Source organism: Microchirus variegatus (genome assembly GCF_963457635.1).
Source record: "Microchirus variegatus genome assembly, chromosome: 16".
Lineage (NCBI taxonomy): Eukaryota > Metazoa > Chordata > Actinopteri > Pleuronectiformes > Soleidae > Microchirus > Microchirus variegatus.
In genome coordinates, this window is record NC_139817.1 from 12,838,286 (window position 1) to 12,856,731 (window position 18,446).

General features: G+C 41.3%; 1 protein-coding gene across 1 annotated transcript in view; it reads right to left on the minus strand.

Moving 5' to 3' along the window:
- Positions 1-18,446, minus strand: part of LOC310938190 (mediator of RNA polymerase II transcription subunit 13-like) — a gene marked incomplete at its 5' end in the record, with an annotated part of 78,372 nt that overhangs the window by 18,959 nt on the left and 40,967 nt on the right. Inside the window, 2 exons of the mRNA XM_083902661.1 lie at positions 6,074-6,157; positions 10,197-10,281. Coding sequence (XP_083758787.1) covers positions 6,074-6,157; positions 10,197-10,281 — 169 coding nt within the window. The remainder of the gene's footprint in view (positions 1-6,073; positions 6,158-10,196; positions 10,282-18,446) is intronic.

Below are 18,446 nucleotides of genomic sequence, written 5' to 3' on the forward strand. Positions count from 1 at the left end.
CAGGTATTAATAAATGAAGAGGAGTGATGGCTGAGACTCGCCTCAGGGCTGACAGTACTGTTGAAAGATAGAGAGAGGAGAGGAAAGAGTGGGGGGTGGTTGAGGAAAAAGAAGTGAGAGCGAGAGGAAAGAGAAAGAATGACAGCAACGGAGACAACGGAGTGAGCGACGGAGGTTAAAAAAAAATGAAGGAAATGCGGCAGTAATACAGAGACAAAAGGGAGGGAAAAGGAGGATTATAGAGGAAATTAGGGGGACAAGGAAGGAGAGGTAGAGTCTAAAATGAGAAGCGAGGAGAGAGAGAAAAAAAGAGTGCAAGAGGGGAAAAAAAAAAAGAGGAGGTGAATAATTCAGAGCCACGCATTGCAATTGCTGCACACATATCGATGAGATCAGAGTTTTAATGTGTGGCAACTGAGCAGACTTTTATGGTGAAATCAATCAGGCAATGTACAGAACGCAGAAATGTACTGTGTGTGTGTGTGTGTGTGTGTGTGTGTGTGTGTGTGTGTCATTTGATTTCATATATAAAACCTATGACGCTATTTACGCTATCGTGTAGCAACCAAATATTGTGTGCTACTGTATGTCCATAAACCTATACAATTGTCATATAATACCACATGAACACCTCAAAAATGTGGAATTAAGTGTTTGGTTCATGTGACAATGTGTGTTGTATTTACCATCACAATGCTACACACACACACACAGGTGCATATTATTTGTCTCATTCAGCTGCCTTAACGCTTGCACCAGCTACTTTTACTTTATTTATATCTACATGTATTATTTTTGCTTTGTATTTTTTGGAACCTACTTATATATATATATATATATATATACATATATAGTTCTATTTGTCTCTCTATAACTTTATTCTCCACATTTCTACCGCGCACACTACTCTGTAAAGTTGAGGGAACACTGACCACAGAGAGTTTCATTATTGGTGTATAAAAGAATCTTGATATTCACAACATCATACAACAATGTGTTATCTCTTATCTTAACCAGTTATTGCCCAACCCTTAACCGTAAACTCACAGCAATTCCACTCGGCCCTAAATTTATCCACTTCCTCAGAAATGAGGTTCTGCCTCATGACACGGTCAGCAAACACACATCTCAGGAAAGTGATTCATTCCAAATCTACTGTATTAGTTACTGGAATTAGCATCAGTGCCCCTTCGTTTACAAAGCACTTTATTATTATCATTATTGGTGTTCTGTAGGATTCTTTTGCACTATTTCTGAAGCTCCAACACTCATTTTGTTCTGTCTAGGACAATGAATTCTATTTTATTGACACTAAATGACAATATAATCTTGGTTGTAAGGCTGCTCTTATCAAAGCCAGTGTGGGAAAAAAAAAGAGATAAATCCAGATTAGATTACAGGAATAAACAGTAAAACGTGTGTGTGTTTCCACCGTTACAGGCACCTAAAGCTCATGATCTGATAAATGTGTTAAGAAATCATTAACCATACACTCGTGTGCGCTAAGCATGCATGATAGCATTTTCTTAGATTATCTGAGATACGGGTGGGATTAATCTGCTTAATTTGCCACCACAGCACAGCCGCACTACTATTCCAAAGTTATCTCCGTCCCTGACTCTTCCTACACGGTCTGAACACAACGCTCTGTGATGTAAACGTTGGACACGATGTAGAGGATGTTTATCCTCTCGTAAGCTTTTGTGAGCCGCGTGTATACATGCGTCGTCCTCTGCGCGGGCACAATAAGTTTATTCCATACAAACAAATCCTACCACACACATGCATAACAAACCTAGGCTTACGCAGGTGCTCGCATACATAACACACAGCCGCCGCCGCCACATCGCTATATTAACCGGAGTATAAGGTGGATTCAGTCAGCTTGATGTATTATTCAGCTGTGTCCCCACTGGGTGGCTTTAGCCACTGTTACTATCACAATGTGCGAGCTCAAACAGCTCAATCTATAGATCTTGTATGGATTCACAATAAGGAGGTGCCAACGCTCAGGGACACAAACTTTGCACACTCATTGTTCTCAGCCTCAGCTCAGTGCACATTAAACTGCAGGCTTTTAAGCAACATATCCGTGGTCCTAATTAAAAAAAAAGAAAAAAAGAAGAGGAAAAGGATCTGTTGATGAGGCCACTGCTGTGATGTATCACTGTGCTTTCTATTGATCTATGTGTTTTTCCTTGTCCCTCTCTCCTTCTCTGTGATGTTACCGAGTAATATTATAAATCTGGGTAATAGGGAGTCAAGTGTCCTTGTTCATCTCGATGATGCTTCAATGCGCATGTAGAACAATACGTTTTAATAGAAAAATTGTGAATATTTAACGATGGTACATTTGAATGAAAGTGCTTATCCCGAGGCGATCATGATTTGTGTGTTTGTGTGTGTGTTGAATAGAACGTCAAGGCCTAAACTTTAATCAATTTGCCTTTCTAAAAAAAACAATAAAAATGAAATATAAATGAAATTCTTTGTTTGCAGAAGTTCTTTTATCATTCGGTCAAGTTCATCTTTGATTTAAGAGATTTAAGTCTGAAGACTGAACTGGTCTTTAGTCGAGCTATAATGTTCAGCGATGTTCTTGAAAGGTTTAGGTTTTAGGTTATTGTGTTTCTGAATGAAGATCCTCCTTTTGTCGTGTAGCTGTACGCGCACAACAACTTATTGTACAGCGCGTCGACACAGTTTGTTCCAACACGTTTCTGGCTTTCATTTACCTCCGTTGTCACATGAGTTGTGTAGTTTTTTTGCATAGTTGCATATCATTTTTGAGAAATATATCATTTCTTTTTTCAAATATATTAACCATCATCTCTGACAGAATACACTGCATATTGCTTTGAATGAGGATGAGGAACAAAGACTGAGAATAGGAGAAGCATATGACCTTCTTTGTTTCATTAATTACAACTGGGAGTTGTATTTTTTTTTTCTTAAATATTGAAAGCCTGTGTGTGTGTGTGTGTGTGTGTGTGTGTGTGTGTGTGTGTGTGTGTGTGTGTGTGTGTGTGTGTGTGTGTGTGTGTGTGTGTGTGTGTGTGTGTGTGTGTGTGTGTGTGTGTGTGTGTGTGTGTGTGTGTGTGTGTGTGTGTGTGTGTGTGTGTTGCACATATCCATTTACGCAGGTCTAACATGAGCACTTGGCATTAGTGAATTTATCACACAGGTCTGATAGGAGAACAGAGGAGCGGATTTGAGCGAAATTGGAATGCCTTTAATATCTTTTGTTGTTTTATTTCTGGATATTCTGTGACCTTGCTCATGTGACCTACCACTGAATGTCTGTTGCCAAGGCGATGGCTAATATCACAGTGTCCCTGAGAAGAGGAGAGCATTAAAAGAAAAAGAAAGGGAAAAAAAAGCTACTCTGACAGGTTAAATAAGGTTTTTCTGAGATTGTGAAGTATTTAAACAGGCGGCGCAACTTGTTTTTGTTTCATGGTCAAGCACCGGCGGACGTCTCTGTTACGCTGCGAAAATAAAAACATTATTTATGCACATGGCTATGAATGCAAATGAGAGCGACTACAAATATACTGTGTACAGCGCTTGGCGTGCATAGAACTGACTGAACTAATGAGAGAGACCGACTAATACATCCATTCACCCGTCTATAGTAATGATTAATTTATGACCCCCCACCTTCTCTGATCCCCACCTCCCTACCACACACACACACACACACACTGCGTCTCCTCCCTGCTCTCTCTCTCTTTCTTGCTATCATCACTGTCTGATGCAATCCGTTACCAACCCAGAGTGCTTTCCTCCCATTCAGACACAAAGAGAGCAGGAGAGGATGGAGGCGGGTGGAGGGTGTGTGTGTGTGTGTGGGGGGGGGGGATTGGTGAGAGCAGAGCGAGGAGATTGGTTTAGGAATCTTCTCCGGGATGTGCCAATCCCCGCCATGCCCGGGGACACATACAAGATAAACACCAGATAAGCTTGACAATGGCAGCAGCACCACAGAGCAGGAATTGGCACAGAGGAAGGCGGAGGCATGGCACAGATATGAGCACACAAGCACCCCCCCCCCCCCCCCGATCGCGAGGTACGAAAGGAGAGAGACAAAGAAGTTGGTTACAGCTACGGCAGGAGGTCACTGTGTGCCCAACTGAGCAATATTCCCCCGATGGCATGAAAACATTGATGGTCAGGGATCCACGGGGGGGGGGGGGGTGCCGAGGTCTGACACTGGCAATTGTGAGGCGGCACTGCTATTCTGGGAACAAGGGATTTGTGTGTGGGTATTTATGAGCGTGCATGTGTTTGCACGTGTGCCGGAATCAAGCTGTGGAGCTACTTCTCACACTTCACTCAAACGCGGTCACATATGCAACAGCTACAGAGTGCAAGCATGGGAGGAAAAATACAACCAGTGCAGCATCGACTTCAGATTTTTATTTGCTGGTGTCTGCGTGTTCATATTTCTTCCTCGCTCTCTCTCTCTCTCTCCCTCTGTTTCTCTTTCGCCTTCTCTGTCTCTCCTTCCAGGACGTTGAATAATTCACTGTACAAGTCAGGATTGGCTCAGCAGGGGGCGTAACCTCATATTCATGGAGTCAAAAATGACGAAAGTACACGACTTAAGAGCGCGTGTAAATCGCAGCACACGCTTAGACAATGTCATTTCTGTCTGCGTGTGCCTATGCTGTAACGGATGCAAACACACTGTTGTGAAATATATCACCGTCCTCATCTTTAATCAGCCCCACCAGGAGATTGTAGAGTGAGCTATATTTGGGTCGTATTTGCATTTTTTTCATTTCTCTCGTAAAAGTGAAGCCATAGTCTTCTTTTGATGGCTCAATCGACAACTTCCAGTTGTTAATCTAGCGTCTGATAAATGCACAGCATCTGTGCGGCTGCAGGTGTACATGCAGAATCTTCTATCGTGTAAAATATAAAGACAGGTTTTATGGCCTTGTAAGGTAATCTTTAAACGGTATATTACACCTCAGACTAAACTTTAACACTTGTCTTTATTTGTGTTGAACTGATAATCACGTCTGTGAAATTATAATATTTTCTCATTTGGTGTCTTTATGCTGCTGCTAGTGGAGAATGTTTTCTCACACTTTGGTCCAAAGTCTCCTTTGTGTTCATCTGGGCTGAGATCCTGTGACTTAGAGCCACAGTAGATGATTCACAAACTTTTCAACCACACTTTGGTCATTTATTTATCCGTGTTTTCTTTAATTTGTCGCCTCCTTCTATCTCACATTAGGCTGAGCTGAGACTCAAAATATTCTGTCAAAAATACGTGTGCATTACGAATGTCACGCAGTCTTCACATGTAACGCGGCGCGTGCCTCACCAGGGGGACGACTGAACAGCTGAAACTGAGCACATTACAGCACACCGCACTTTGTGTCAGCAACTTTCGAGTGCAAGTGTTTCCCCTACTTAATTTGCACCGCATTTGAATGACATTGCACTTTACAGCTTTACAGCTCATAAACCCAAGTAAATATTTGTACTTTTTTTTTTGACAAAGTGGTTGATATTTGTGTTTACCGTCTCTCAGCAATATTGAAAGTGATTTCTAAAATGGGCTTTTTGACAGCTAAGTGGTTTCCAACTGAGACATTTATTTGAATACTAAGGAAACGCTGCATCCTTACCTGCAGGAGGAGGTGGAGCAGAGCGGTGAGAGGGAACCGTAATGGCCTAAAGCAACAAGTTGAGCGTCTTTCTACACACCCTCCCCATCTATTTACACTGTGTCTCCCACATTGGCTTCATCGCTCCCACAGCATGACACCAACACACGCACACACTACCCACCCTCCCCTCACACAGAGAGAGAGAGAGAGAGAGAGAGAGCTCAGCTCTCACCTCTCACCACCATTAACTCCTTGTTTTTAATGATCTCATATCATGAGTCAAACACTGAAACATCAAGGAGATCAGACGCTGCAAATGTGGATGAAAGACATTCAGACATGCAAAGCTGTGTCACGCACACACATGATGATACTGTATGCTGATTACAGGTTGTGATGCTACAGGTTTTAATGTCACGACATCTCAAAATCCTCAAGAATCCACTCACCTGTTGCCCAAAGCCTTCTCCTCCAGGTCGTGAGGCTTAAAGAACCACCTCCCGGTCCTCACAAAGCCTTTATCCATCAAGCATCTTCAGCCGTAAGCAAGAAAAAAAAGAAGCACGGGAGAAAAACGATTATCAATAATTAGACAAACAGAAGCAACAAAGGCCCATGGGGCTTTTTTTTTTTTTCTTTCTCTCAGTTAGTCATTCCCTCACAGGATGAGAGTCAACAGAATTAAACTTTCAGTGCGAGTGTAAAGCACCGAGTAGTTTCTCTGTCAAGCTCGAGTTCACCTCACTGGTGTTTGTAACAAACAAAACCCATAACATAATCGTTTTATGGCTTTGTTATAAATCTCAAAGAGTATATGAGTGGAATCAGTTTTTTTTTTTACATTTTGTGTCTTGGTGTATTCTTTCAATTTCAAGTCAGGTACAGTAGCAGGAAATGCAGAATGATTATACCGAGTCAAACACTGGCTCTGCAGCAGGGACTGTCCCTCAGCTGCAAAACGGTGGAGATGTGCAGAACAAAATGCAAGTGTTCATCTGCTAATCCGCCCCCAAAGTGACGTGCACTTCACACAGTTTCCCAAAGACTGCTTTTCATTGGATTACATTTAGATCACGTCAGACCGTTCAGTCATCATTCTGCATATTTAGCTCCCCGTAACACACTTTCTCTCTCTGTCTCTGCACACAAAGACAGGTTTGACTTGTCCCTGTGTTGCAGGTGCCAGAGAATTCCATGTCAGATCCTGTGACCCAGGTTAAAGGAATTACAAAAATGATTTTGCGCTTCTGTTTGATTGAAGCTATCCAAAGCTTTTAGCCTCTAGCTCTACCATCTTTGGTACGTTCTTATCACTTTATCAGTGTTCGTCTCTGACCACAGGCTGCCACCGCACCATATAATATCAATGGCAATTTGCCATGTCAGATCAGACTGTGGGATAAGATCGGTGAATGAATTACTTAACGTGGCTCAAGACAACCTTTCAGATTTAGATTTAAACTTGTTAAACATCCTTCTTTAGCTTACATGGTCATATTGGAAAAAGTAGAAGAAAAGGTGATATGGTACAACATACTAGCAAACACCCAAAAGCCACAGAAGAACATTTGGAGCCACTCATTCATCACTGTCTGAAGAGAAAACTCTGATAACGCCACTGTTCACCTGTTGCTACTCACTAACCTTGTGTATAGTATTTCAAGGATCGACCTGATTTTTAATAGAGGAGAACAGTTGCATGCATCTGAGAATGAAACTACTTTACTGGACAAGCCAGGGTTCTCATAACTTGTTTGACATCAAATTCAATTCACTTTTCAAGGACTTTCCAGGTCCACTTTGCTCAAATTCAAGGACCGAATTTGAAGTAGGAGGGCAACGCCCATGTCGTCCACTTTTATCGATTTGCAGCACACTCTGCATCTGGACAAGTGATTGTCTTTTGGATCTTGGTCAAAGTCAGTCTTTGTAAACTTGGGATTTGCATTTCCCAGGCATCACATTGTCGTTTGCTCTCTCTTGCTTAACGTCACTCGCTCATTGTTCTGCGTGGAATTTCAGTGCATATTAATTACCACAATGCAGAGTGCATGAAACAGTAGGTGGCTTCGTAAACAAACAAGTTTAATTAGGGCAATTTTCAAAAACTTTCAAGGATTTCTGGCCTTGGGAACCCTTTTTCTAGCCACATGACTCACCTTTATATGATTTTGTCATTGTTCATCAATCTATTTCAAACACATGATATTCAAATTACAATTAAATTAAATTAAACTCATCTCAGCCTAACTATACTCAACTCTATTCTCCTCAGTTAAACACAAGTGCAGTTGTACTTTCATAAGATAACTTTTTGTTTCTACAGTTTTTCATCATCATATAAAAGCCTGCTGCAGAGGGCTTCTTCAAATCTTCTTCGCCTTCTTTTAGATGAAACAAAGTTCAGCGCGTCTACCCTCTTTATTAGACTTCACCCAAGCACACAAGTCACATTAGTTCTTGTGATATTATTCAAAGAAAATACTTTGGCTGCGACAGAGGCCAGTTTCACCTGTGTGCTGCTATGAAAGGGAAAGTTAAAGTGATTCCCGCTGTGTTGAAATGCGAGTTGTTTGAAAGGAGTTAGCTTCAAGGTAATAGGAAGGTTAATTCAGCCTGCCCCCTATGATGATCACTGATGCTTAACTTAATAGAGAGCAAATATGTGCTGCTTCATTTACCAGATGGCTCTGACTCAGAAAGGAGAGCTTTGGGTACTTGGGCAAGTGATTCAGTACCTGGGTTATAATTTCATTAAGGTGTCGCTTCTGCAGGGAAAAAGCAGAGCTGCCTATCAATTAGAATTAAAGTTCCTCTGTTTGGTGAAGGATGATTTTTGTCCATAACAATGGTCACACTCATTTATTTTAATCTTGCTCTCAGACGTGTACTGATGTCCAAACATTTTTGGGCAAACGTTGCAGACGATTTGTGGAACTTTTTCTGCTCGTAAACCTTTCAGTTATCTTATGAGAGATGTTCTAGCAAGTGTACTAATCTTATGTGAGAAAAGAGAAGGGAAATTCTATTACATCTTATCAATCCAGTTAACTTATATTAGTGTTAATACATTTTATTATATTCAGTCCAAGCATTAAGATATATATTATTAATATTAGTACATATCTTAACAGCTTAACATAATGACTTGTATTGTAAAAATATCATACAAAAATAGCCCAAAGCAAGCCTGTATTTAAAGTTGTCTTAAACATATGGACAGTTACTGAAGTATAATTTAACAGTATTAACCCATCAATATTTTACTACTATTATTTTTATTTTTAATGTATTACCGCGTCATATCTGCCTTAATGTGTAAGTAGTGCTTTATTAATTAAAATAAATAAATACATTAAAAAGTAAAAGGAAACTTCAGGGACAGGAAATTACATCTAACAGCAGTTATCATTTGGAAAAGAGATCATTTGCGGGCACATTGCCGTCATATATAACATGTATCCACTGGACAGATAAATCCTCTGAGGCTGGAAGTTTGTGTAGGACCCTGTGCTGCACTGTGGAGCCAAGAATAGAACTTTTAGTGGGCTTTGCGGACTTCCGGTTTTCGGATGCCGTTGCCCTCGCCAGCACTCTAGCGTGTTTTACGGACAAAGTGGAGCTCCGCGAGACAACAATTCCAGGAATTTAGCGTCTTGTGACGTCCCAATGAGCGTGGAAGTCATCTTTTTTCACACTGTGTCCCAAATATAAGTATTTAAAATTATAAAAAAGTTGATTTTGCATCATACTGGACCTTTAACTGATTGATACTTTAAATATTGGGTATAGTTGGTATTTTTACTTACTTATTTATTTCTACCTGTGTTTTAAGTCATTTTAATGTTATTGCACAGCACTTTGTGTGGATTGGATTTAATCATGCAATATTAATAGCACACTATATTTCGAAACATGGTGAAACTTTTGCATGTAAGAACATTATCCAATGTTATGCACTGAATCGGCAGCAACTGGATTTTGAGATTTCTTGATGAGAAATGAGACATCTTCAAGAAATGTAAAAGTCCAGTTGCTTCTGATTCAATGAAATGCGGATAACTGTATGACCTGGATGAAAGGGAATATATCATTATCATTATTATTATTATTATCATCAGATCACATACATTAAAGTTATTAAAACGTTTTAACATAAAAACACTTGAAGACAGACAACCTGGAGCTTCACAAGAGCTTTGAAATTCAAGGTTGAACATCAGACTGGGAGTTATTTCCAGTATGAGGTGCAGAAAACCTAAAGGTTTCCATGTAAATGTGAAAAAGTACAACATAATATTGTAAAATGTAAAACTAAATATATATACATCGGTAAGAAGTGAGTGAAACTATTTTGTCACATTCACTTCTGCTTTGTAGTAAAAAGAACTGAATAATGATATTCTTCATTAAGTATGTACTACGTTACTGTGTAACTATGCCTGTTATGCAACATGTTTTCATATTCTATGAGTGTCATTCACAGCCTGCACTGACTGCAGCCGTTGCTGTGTGGCTTATGAAATGCTGCTGGAAAGTGATGATGTTTTTTTTATTGTTTTTTTTTTTTACCTTTCCAGCAGGTTGTGTATGGCCTTGAAGAGGAGAGTCCTGCACTCGTAGGACAGCCCACACTCCCACAGTCCTTCCTCCGCCACTGAAAGGTGAGAAAGAAAACACACACACACACACACACAGTCGTTAAAGTTTAAATATTAATATTGTATTGTGACAGCAAAAACATCCACACGCAGCAGTTTAAGGACAATAAACAGCACATAAATCAGCACCATGTGTTTCGAGCTCCCTCTGTAAAAACACGCTGCATGTGCTGATGAGAAAACCTGCACACATCACATCAGAGATTACACTTGGAAGTATTATGGGCAAGTGTTTGTGTGTGTGTGTATGTGTGTGTGTGTGTATACACAGGACGCCTCTCTGTACAGCTGTCAGGTTGGCTGCAGCGACAGCCCAGTCAAACCCCATGCAGTTGTCAAGCCCAGTTAGGTGCAGAGTGAAAGTGTGCCTGTATCTGTGCAGGCTGACACACATTGCTCGTGCGTTCAGGTTTGTACACGCAGAGTTTCAGCTCCACACTCACACATTTTTTTTCATTTTGAAATTTAAGCAATCAGATGCTCTTTTTCCCGGAGCCTCTGGCTTGTCAGCGACCGATCCACGTGTGTCAAATGTGTTGTGAAACAATCCTGGACACTTTTCTTTTACCCTCTGACACTAAAAAAACCCACTGCTTCCCTCCCTCTAATCCCCCCAAAAAAGCATGCATGCACACACACACACACACACACCAGCCATTTAACAGTGTTTCTTTTTGTTCATATACCTGCAGGGCTGCTGGGGAAAAAAAAAATAGATGATTATGGGTGGGTGTTTGCTTATAGGGTGGTGGCAAACAAACCAAGCATCACAGAAATACATAAGAAAAAAAAAAAGAATAAAAGGCAGTGGCAGATCGCCTGGGGGATGGGTGGCACATGGGGTTTTCTCTTCCCACCTCTTTCACATCCTCTTATTTCCCTCTCCTGCTTTCCTTTGTTTTTGTTGTTGTGTCTTTCTTACCCCACCTTGGTTACTTTGTTGATATTACCCTTCTGTTTTTTTGTTTGTTTTTCTTCTTCTTCTTCTTCTTCATACCACGGTGAATGAAATTTCCTTACTCGCCAGAATTACCCTGTAACCATGGAAACGCTGGCGGTGAGAACATGGCGCCCTGGCATTCAATTTCAACACTGGTCCCTCCCGCCCCTCACCCTCCTCCTTCTCCTCCTTCCTCTGTTCTATTGCTTCCACCGCCGACGCCACCCCTCCATCCCCCCCCCACCCCTCATTTACTCCTGCTTCAGGGCTCAGACAGGAAGCTCGCTCTAGCCAGCTCTTCTACAGAGGAGAGAGATAGAGCGAGCACCATGAGCAGAATGCCAAGTCTCCAGCAAATCCAGCTCATTAACTCCCACTGTCTCTATATCTCCCTCTTTCTCTCGCTCTTAAAAAAACATCTCAAACTTTTTTCTCCCCCCCCCCCCCAACTCTGTCAATCCACAGCCCGTCTTCATTTGCTCACCTCGAGACCAACTCCCCACCTCCTGACCCCTATTACTCCAAAAACTGTGTCACTGACTCTTCAACCTCGCGTCCTCCCAACACTTTCATTATTTTTTTAAAGGAATTGAACCATATCCCCCTGTGAACATGCAAATATTTCCCATGCTTTAATTCATGCTCAAGCTTAAATAAAAAATGCTTATCAAATCCCAAAATTTGACCAGAATAATCACCCTGATTTTTGCCTTTCTTTAATTATCAGAACCGGACAATTATTAATTTAATTATAGTTGTATTATTACTTTCTTATGTAAGTTTAGGCATTTTAATTTTCAGTAACTTCTTTTTTTAATGCAAAACTTTATTTGACTGGTAATAAAAGTTCCTGGAAATGCGCAAACAGTTTATTTTTTGATGGCCTGTTTCATGTATTTATTATGAGGTTTATACATTATTTTTATTTGAAATATGTTAAGTGCACGTGCACTGCAGTGCAGAGATAGGAGAGACAGATCATAAGCGTTGTTTTGTGCATCATTTGTGATAAATAACTCATATTTTATCAAAATGGAGGAAAGAAAAGAAAAACCAGCCAAAGGAATCGACCAATAAATAAATAAATAAATAAAAAACAGCATCATATATTAACCAAGGGGCTGCACTGGTTTCTAAAGATCAGTCATAGAAAAACCCCATGTTGGTCAAACTCTAGTAACAGCATACTTTAGATGCCTAGAAACACACGATCCACAATTGTCGCTCCTGTATGTATTACAGTTGTCCAAGTGCCAGCTCACTGCACCAGATCAACACAAGGTGTGACAAATCACTCTTGCAAGAAAACAAGGTCAGGCATCCACACATGCATGCACACACAGCCACACACACACATTATAAATATAGAAAGAGTGTGAAAAATGCTATGATCTTAATATATGAATACAGTGGTTCCCCCAGTAGGGATGTGAGCGGCGAAATAAGCGCTATGAAACTGTCATTTCACCATGCAGTCAGTCAGTAACCAACACAATTTGACTTTTTACTGGTTGTTAATCAGAGGAGGAACACAGATGGCCCAAGGGAGACGCGTGCTGGAGACACTAAATGCACAGCTAAGTGCAATAGGGCTTTAAAGCATCGTGATCCATCATTCATCTGCAGCCTGAGCCACAGGGAACTGCATCATGCCTGAAAGATCTTAAAACAACTGGATGTAGTCAAGCTCAGTCTCTATTAGATTAAACCAAAGGCACTGACAAATAACCTGATTAAAAAAGAAGAAGAAGAAGAAGAAGAAGAAGAAGAAGAAGAAGAAGCAGCAGATTCATTTCAAATTGTTGTCCCAAATAGAACCAATTGTTCCCAGAAAATGTGAGTCCTCATAAACAGATGATATTTTTTCTACTGTGTAATCTGAAATAGAAAACATGAGATAATAAAATACCCGTTTGCTGCTCTTGGTACTGTCTATATGCATGAATGCACGTGCATGGATGTTTCCATCAGACCTGTCAACATGTCAGCGTGAGAGAAACCTCAGGTGTTAAAATGATCAGAACTATGACAGCACAAGCCTGTCTGTGTGTGAATGTGACTAACATCCCAAACTGCCCTGTGCTTGCATAGTGAGGGTATCTTTAAAAAAAAAAAGAAAAAAGAAGAAATATGCATATTCATTTCCTCCACCCATCCCATGTGCCACAATGCCTCTTGACTGCAGCGCCAACCCAAACACAAACAAGCAGTGATGGAACTGGGTCGCCTCCACCACCCTCTCCACTTCCTTCCACCTCTCTTCCTCGTCCTCTGCGTCTAACCCCCGTCTCTCCATCTCTATCTGTTTCTCTGTCTCTCAGTCCCCCCCCCCCCCCTTACAGCTATGATGGTCTCGTCTCACACCACTAGGGGGAGTGACCACTCACTGCCTGCCATGATGCTGTGCGAACAAACACAAAGATGGTATTGATCTGATCTGAGAGAGGAAAGGCGGCGGGAGCTGAGGTGTGACAATACTGTGTCTCATGCACGGTGACACTTCTCCATACATTTCCTTCCTCCCTCTCTCCCTTTCTCTCTCTCTCCCTCTCCCTCTCCCTCTCCCTCTCTCTCTCATTTGTTCATTTGCCCTGGATCAATAAAAGCAGCAGACTTGGCGTCCAGTGGTGTCTCTGGATTGTGCAGGCTGTGAGCTCTCACTGGGCAGTTAGTGTGCACGTTTCAAGTGTGTGTGTGTGTGTGTGTGTGTGTGTGTCTGTGTGTGTCTGTGTGTGTGTGTGTGTGTGTCTGTGTGTCTGTGTGTTTTCATACAAAACCCCAGTGCCACTTTACTAATTAGCTGCCCTGCTGCATATCTGTGCAGAATCGTGTGTGTGTGTGCGTGTGTGTGTGTGTAAACATGCCTTAGTATCTGTGCTTTCAACAGTGAGTGAGTGAGTGAGAGAGAATAATTGCAAGGGTGCACAAGGAAATGTTATAATAATCATTATGATTATTATTATTATAATTGCATAGGTTTGTGACAACATTTGTGATGACTATCTTATCAATATCAAAATGACACAATGTTCACCGAGTTAATCCTTTAATCCTAAATCTTAAGAGCATTTCAATATTCAGATTAAGAGATAATTAAGAAGTAATTAATAATACACTCTATTTAGCATATAACAGGTGCTGTTTTCATGTGTAAGTGTGTGTGTGTCATTCTTACAATAGAAACAGGGGAACTTCCCACCATGATATGAAACACTTTGCTGTAATTCTTCAATTAGCACTCACAAGGACATTAGAATAACAGTGTGGCAGGAGACGACAAGACGCCCAGACGGGGCCTTGGATGCTTTACATACATAATAATAACACTTTACTGTCTTTGAATGGGCTGTTAATACAGTAATAACATGCTATATTACGCTGCCACTGAGCCAGCGAGGGAAGAAAACAGGTACAGCACATCCCGAGTTCATCCATAGAAAGAACAGGAACAAAAACAGCTCCACAGTGTGACCCATTTACCAGTGTAGGAAGTCTGAGGGTGGCAGGAGAAATTATGGAGCTTATCGTTTGGGAACTTCCATTCCCCACAACAATCCTTGCTTCTGATCTGGCTGCAGCTCAACTTTTGATTTAATCAGCCGTTGAATCGTTTTGATCACATATGTCCCCGAGAAGAAGTTTCAGTGAAAGACACTAATATATTTCCACACAAAACAGCTGAAATTAAATATACTGCCTATTAGTTTATATAAGTGTATAAGCACTTTAAAATTGAAGTCATTTGCGTTTCATAGCATTATAATAAGTCTTTTGTATGTACTTTTGGCAGACTTTTACGGTTTTAAAGCTGAAGCTTATTTTGCTAGTGAAGAGGAACAGCTCTGCTGATATAAACCTGATGCAGAAACCAGCAAAGAAGAAAGAGGAATGAGTGGAAGAGTAGAGAGTTTACATTCTTTTTTTGGTATTTTAAGGCCACCATATTCCCCGATGTGCTTGGGAACTGCAGGGATGAGCAGAGGAATCCTGTTTGCTGCAGTCTCTCCATTAGAAGTGACTAATTATTTCTCATGCAGTAGAACTCTAAATATCACAGTTAACACATCACTGTGTCTTTTAAACACTGCCCACACATGTTCTTCTCCACTACACTACACTGTACACACACACACACACACACATCTACACACCTTAACCACCCCCACTTCCATACGCAAACATTTAATGAAGAAGCTTCACGTCGGTCAAATCTAATCACAACAGTGTTTCTGTGCTCCGTATTCCATAATCCACTTAGATTCCCGGCGTGGAATTGGATTAGCATCGAGTATTAATGAAGCTGTGAGCACACACACCTGCAGAGTTACAGTGAGGCAAAAGTCACACATTCAGCATTTCCACTCTCTGAAATCCTGTCAATAGGAACAACTCACAAGGGACAGTCTGTCAGAACACCCTGACCCGTGAGTCTCGCGGCCGATTGGTGATTTCATACCACCACTCCAAAAATAAAGTCAGGGAATTTACCAATCTCAACTTCCAATGTAGAGGCTGAATCCAAACAGTAACAACTAAGATGATTATCTTGTGGGGTGAAGCAGGGTTCCATTACTCGGTAATTGCAACCATCACTGAATATGGATGCTTCCAACATCTGTGTTGGAAAATAAGCTTGTTTCTCATCAGTCGTACATTTCCGTGGAACTCTCTGCCTCTTTAGCCTCGCAGATTCTTGAACATTTAAAATTCAAAGAGTTCTTTTAAACCTGTGTGATTTCTTCAGCTTTGTGAGTTTTCCTTGAGCGGAGAGAGTGTTTGCCGTGTAATAGCAGTTAATTCTTTGCTGTGGCCCATTCTCCCTGGCTAAAGAAGGATATTTTGTTCAAAGTAAGAAAGCATTTTTCCCTTTGCAATATTGATGCTCAGGCCCAGGTGGTCTCTTTTCACTTTAAATGTTTTCCTTTCTGTCTTTATTTCAGTGGCGAGCGCATCAAAGCTGGCTGGCGTGAGCAATAACATTCACACCAGAGTGATTTACAGGATCAGGCAATGTCAATTAAACGTCTTACAGCTACAGTAAAAGAACATTACATCTGATTGTACCTCGCAGCCAGCGTCGTGTAAACACTGATACAACCAATTGTTTTACTGTTTAGTGAATAGTGATGAGTTCTGAGATGGTTATACACTTACCCGCCACTTTATTAGCTACAACTGCTTGTTTTACGCAAAAATATCCAATCAGCAAATAACACAGAGGCAATGCAATGCGTCCACGGCGGAATTTCATATAAATCATCAGAATGGGGAAGAAACTTTACCATCTCTAGGGTTCAAAAAGTATAAAATATCCAGTGAGTTGCACTTCGCTGGGCAAAAATGCCTTGGGGTCAGAGGAGAATGGCCAGACTGGTTTGAAATGCTTACAACTTGCAACTTAAATAACTCGTTTCAACCCAGGAATGCAGGAAACCAACTCTGAATGCAAAACATACTGAACCTTGAAGTAGAAGCAGAAGACCACACCGCGTGCCACTCCAGCCACTTTATTTGGTGTCCTCTCTACTTAATAAAGTGGTGGTGGGAGCATTTTTTTTAACACTAAAACAAAGTGGAGAGAGTCTTTCTCACCTTATTCATATCTGCTCTTCAGATCGTAAAAACAGCCGACTGTACCCTCTGCCCCGCGACAGCCGTCTGCACACACTCTACTGCTCCAGTGACACCATTTCCTACATTTCTCTGCGACACCTCTAAACTCAAACACAACAGAGTTTGCCAGGCCTCTAATCACACTTTGCAAAAATCAGATCGCAGTAAACAGGCAATTCTGCGGGCTTTTGAATTAGAAGCACAATGACTTCTTCTTTTGCTTTTTTTTTTTTCACTGTGTGTGAGCCCAGAGCAGGTTAGATTTACAACCTCTGGTTAAAGCCATGAATGCTGGCAGTGTTTATCCAATCCTTCTCATCCTCCTCCTCCAGCTGTAACGACTGCAGGCTTACAAATGTGAAAAGGAACTTGCTTTCTTATCACATCATCTCACCTAATGGCGGCAATCAGATTTTAATAAGGGTAGAATTTTTGTGAAATCATTCACGTTGTAGCACAAGGATTACGGAAAAGAAACAATTCCACTTTTAAACATTCACTCCTGTTCGACTCGCACACGCACATTCTCGACATACTGTCTATAGGTAATTGCAAACACACAGAGAGCCCATAAAGATGGACAGAACGAGGGGCAGCAGTGACAGCGAGGAGGAGGTTCAGAGAGAACGAAGGGATGAGGGGAGAAATCTGGAATCAATTAGGTGACTGAGATGGAGTTGCCTGCATAGTTGTGGGAGTGAGTCAGACAGAGAGGCAAAAGAAGGGTGTGAGTGTTGTGCCATGAGTGCATGTATTTTTATAAACACCAGCTCACAAATGCAGCTACAATGTATTCCAATTAAGGATATGCTAAGTTAACTGTCCACAAGCCTTTTCTGACCATCTCCTTGTTTTTGTTCATCTGTTTCACCCGACAGCAAGACACGGAGTCGTGTTGCAGCCAGAAAAGCCCCACGTCCCACGAGCTAAGGTCAAAGTGGAGGGTAAGAATGACTGGCTGGCACCAAACCAGGCCGTGTCAACACAGCAGCTCTCAATATTCCCTTACACAACTTCCCCTCATTACTCCTTTTGCGCACCAAATTTCACAGCATGTTTTTTTTTCCATCGCTGGCTATGACGATGGGGGAATTTGACTTTTACAAAAATGAAAAAAAAACGAAAAACAGAGCATGAGTATGTGTTGCAGAGATGTGACTGAGATCTTGCCGTGTGTGCAGCTTCGAGGTTAACAGGACAAATCTCAATTTGAAGACACACAGGCATAGTATAAACTGTATCATACCACAGATTGAAAATGGTCGTGTGTAGGTTTTAAATCAAATGTGTGTTACATTCAATCCCGTTGTCAGATGAGTTTACACAATGCTGAATAAGCCTTTCAGTTCCACATGACATGAGATCTAAGATCTCGTGTCACCCGGGGACATTCCTGCACTGCACAGGAAGAGATTTGATGTACGTCACTGTCAATGTAGAAAAGCCAGACGGTCGCAAACGGGTTGAAAACACAGACACACCCATGAAAAGTTTCAGAACTGAATTCTACTGCTCCAAAATCCTAGTTGTTCAGCATTTTCACGAGATGAGTGCTGCTTAACCCCGCCCACCGACTCGCTGCCAGTGTACGCCCCCCTTAGTTTGGTC